Raw genomic sequence first — 2058 nt, 5'->3', positions numbered from 1 at the left:
GGAATGATGTGCAGTTCTCCTTTGTAAAAGAACACCTGGCAGACAGTAACATTCTCATCAGACAGGATTAGAGCAGTCACACACTAAGCAATGGAGAATTTAATTTCATATATGAATGCGTTTGTTTAAACATGGAGAATACTGAAGTACAAATAGAGAAATAATACAGGAAACAGCATAATATTTTTTTTTAATGGGAGATGAGGTAAATACAGATGCCAGAGACCACGATCCAACCAGTAAATAAAACCCCCTATTTTAACTGCAACAAGTTTGGTCAAATATATATTGTTTCCTTAATAACAGTAATACCAAAAGTTTCTCCTCAACTACAGATTTGCTTCATGATCAGACAGCATAACCCAACTGCTAAAGAATAGGACAGGGACTAAAAAGCATTATTTCAGGTGCAACATGTGACCTCTGTTGGTTCCTGATCCTAAGAAAAGAACTGAATGTAATATTATCAACTCCCTCACTCCATCTGTTCCATCAAATGGAAGAAAAATACAGCCCTGATGGTCCAGATACAGGTTTACAATTAGTTTTTGTCTTGTGTTCCACCCTTTTTAAGTCTTATGGTAGGAAAAAAGAAAATTGAACAAATCTTTCCTAATGAACAAGTAAGTTCTTTCCATTTAAATGCATTGCTAAGAAACTCGGTAACGTAACTACTAGCAGTCATCCACAGTGAGATGATCTGGCTGCAGACTCCAGGCAAAGCAGTGCTCTTATTAATTCACCTATACCAGACCCAGTCTGTCTCCTTGTAGAGTCAGCAACGCTCCAGTCTTGAGGATTCCCCAGTCTGAGGGCAGCAAACCCTCCTGCCTGAGCACTCAGAATATGGTAGGAAAAAATCCAAGTGGCTATAGTGAGCTAGAAAGCTCAGGTGGATCCAACATTGCTCCTGAGGAGAGGAATACGGTATGTTTGTACCACACTGCCACACACATTCCATAGTTTCCATGTCATCCAAGCTTTCCTTGCACCCCAGTAACCTAGAAAATGGAAAGCTGGCCAAACTTACTGATTTTATACATCAATCAATAGCAGGACAGCTTCAGTGCCTTCACATTTGCCACCATGAGTAGCAAGTTTTAAAATTTCGGTCAGCTTTGTATTATGGAACAACTCTCCAAGAATGATTTATGTGTAAGAGTCAGATATAGCTGAACTGCAGAGTCTCAGAGCCTAGCAGGCAGGTCCATAGTCTCCATATGAATGTTCTGCCAGTAGTATAAGAACATATTAGCCTAAGAACTTTCTCTTCCTTCCTTCCATCAACAAACCAATTCTAGAAGAACCACTCGAGACCTGCAACAATTTCCAGATACCCCTACAGCATTTTCTCAGGACAAACTTTTCTCAGGACACACAGCATTCTGCAAGCGCACGTGGAGCAGCATTGAGTATCAGAAGTTTCCAGTGGTTAAGTCTCTCATTCAACATCCACAGCAAGCATAAAGCAGCTCATTAAAGCCAGAATGAAAACAGACTGTGCTGAAAATTAAACATGCTGCTAATTAAAACAAGTCTTGAGCCCCGACCAGAAGTTTCTTCAGCAGTAAGGGATTTTCAGCGGCAGCCAGACCCCTTGGCGAGATAGAGACGCAAGAGAAATCCTCCGCTCCGAAGTACAAGGCTGTTGCGAGCCACTTGCCCACCGGCACAGCAGCTTTACTCACCCTGTTGTCACTGTTCTCGGGATTCAGCCACTTTGGGAGAAAATCAGCTGCTTCTATCAAGAGAAACTCCCCGTCGTTGTCATCGATCCTGGTCAAGGAGAAATCAGTTTCTTATCAGGGGAAGTCTCGCCCAGCACAGTAACACACGCTCCTAACCCCACGTCTGCGTTAATATTGTTTATTTAATGTTAAGACACGGCATCCCGCCAGCCCCTACCAGGAGCGGCGCTGCTGCCCCTTCCCTGCCCGGTCCCACCGCCGCCACCTCAGCGGGGCCCGTTACCTGGCCGCCAGGCCCGGGAACTCCCTGGTGATCTCCCGGACGAGGTAGACGATGAACCACTCGTCCTCCACGTTGTCCCCGCAACCC

General features: G+C 44.4%; 1 protein-coding gene across 1 annotated transcript in view; it reads right to left on the bottom strand.

Moving 5' to 3' along the window:
- The window catches only part of ECD (ecdysoneless homolog (Drosophila)), a gene marked incomplete at its 5' end in the record, with an annotated part of 11117 nt that extends 9063 nt beyond the window's left edge, over positions 1 to 2054 (bottom strand). Inside the window, 3 exons of the mRNA XM_009885646.1 lie at positions 1 to 35; positions 1689 to 1776; positions 1972 to 2054. Of these exons, the coding sequence (XP_009883948.1) occupies positions 1 to 35; positions 1689 to 1776; positions 1972 to 2054 (206 nt within the window). The remainder of the gene's footprint in view (positions 36 to 1688; positions 1777 to 1971) is intronic.
- Positions 2055 to 2058: the final 4 nt, after the last annotated feature.

This window comes from Charadrius vociferus, unplaced genomic scaffold, assembly GCF_000708025.1.
Source record: "Charadrius vociferus isolate BGI_N301 unplaced genomic scaffold, ASM70802v2 scaffold335, whole genome shotgun sequence".
NCBI lineage: Eukaryota > Metazoa > Chordata > Aves > Charadriiformes > Charadriidae > Charadrius > Charadrius vociferus.
The sequence above is the reverse complement of the archived record's forward strand: the minus strand, read 5'-3'. Positions and strand labels throughout refer to the sequence as shown.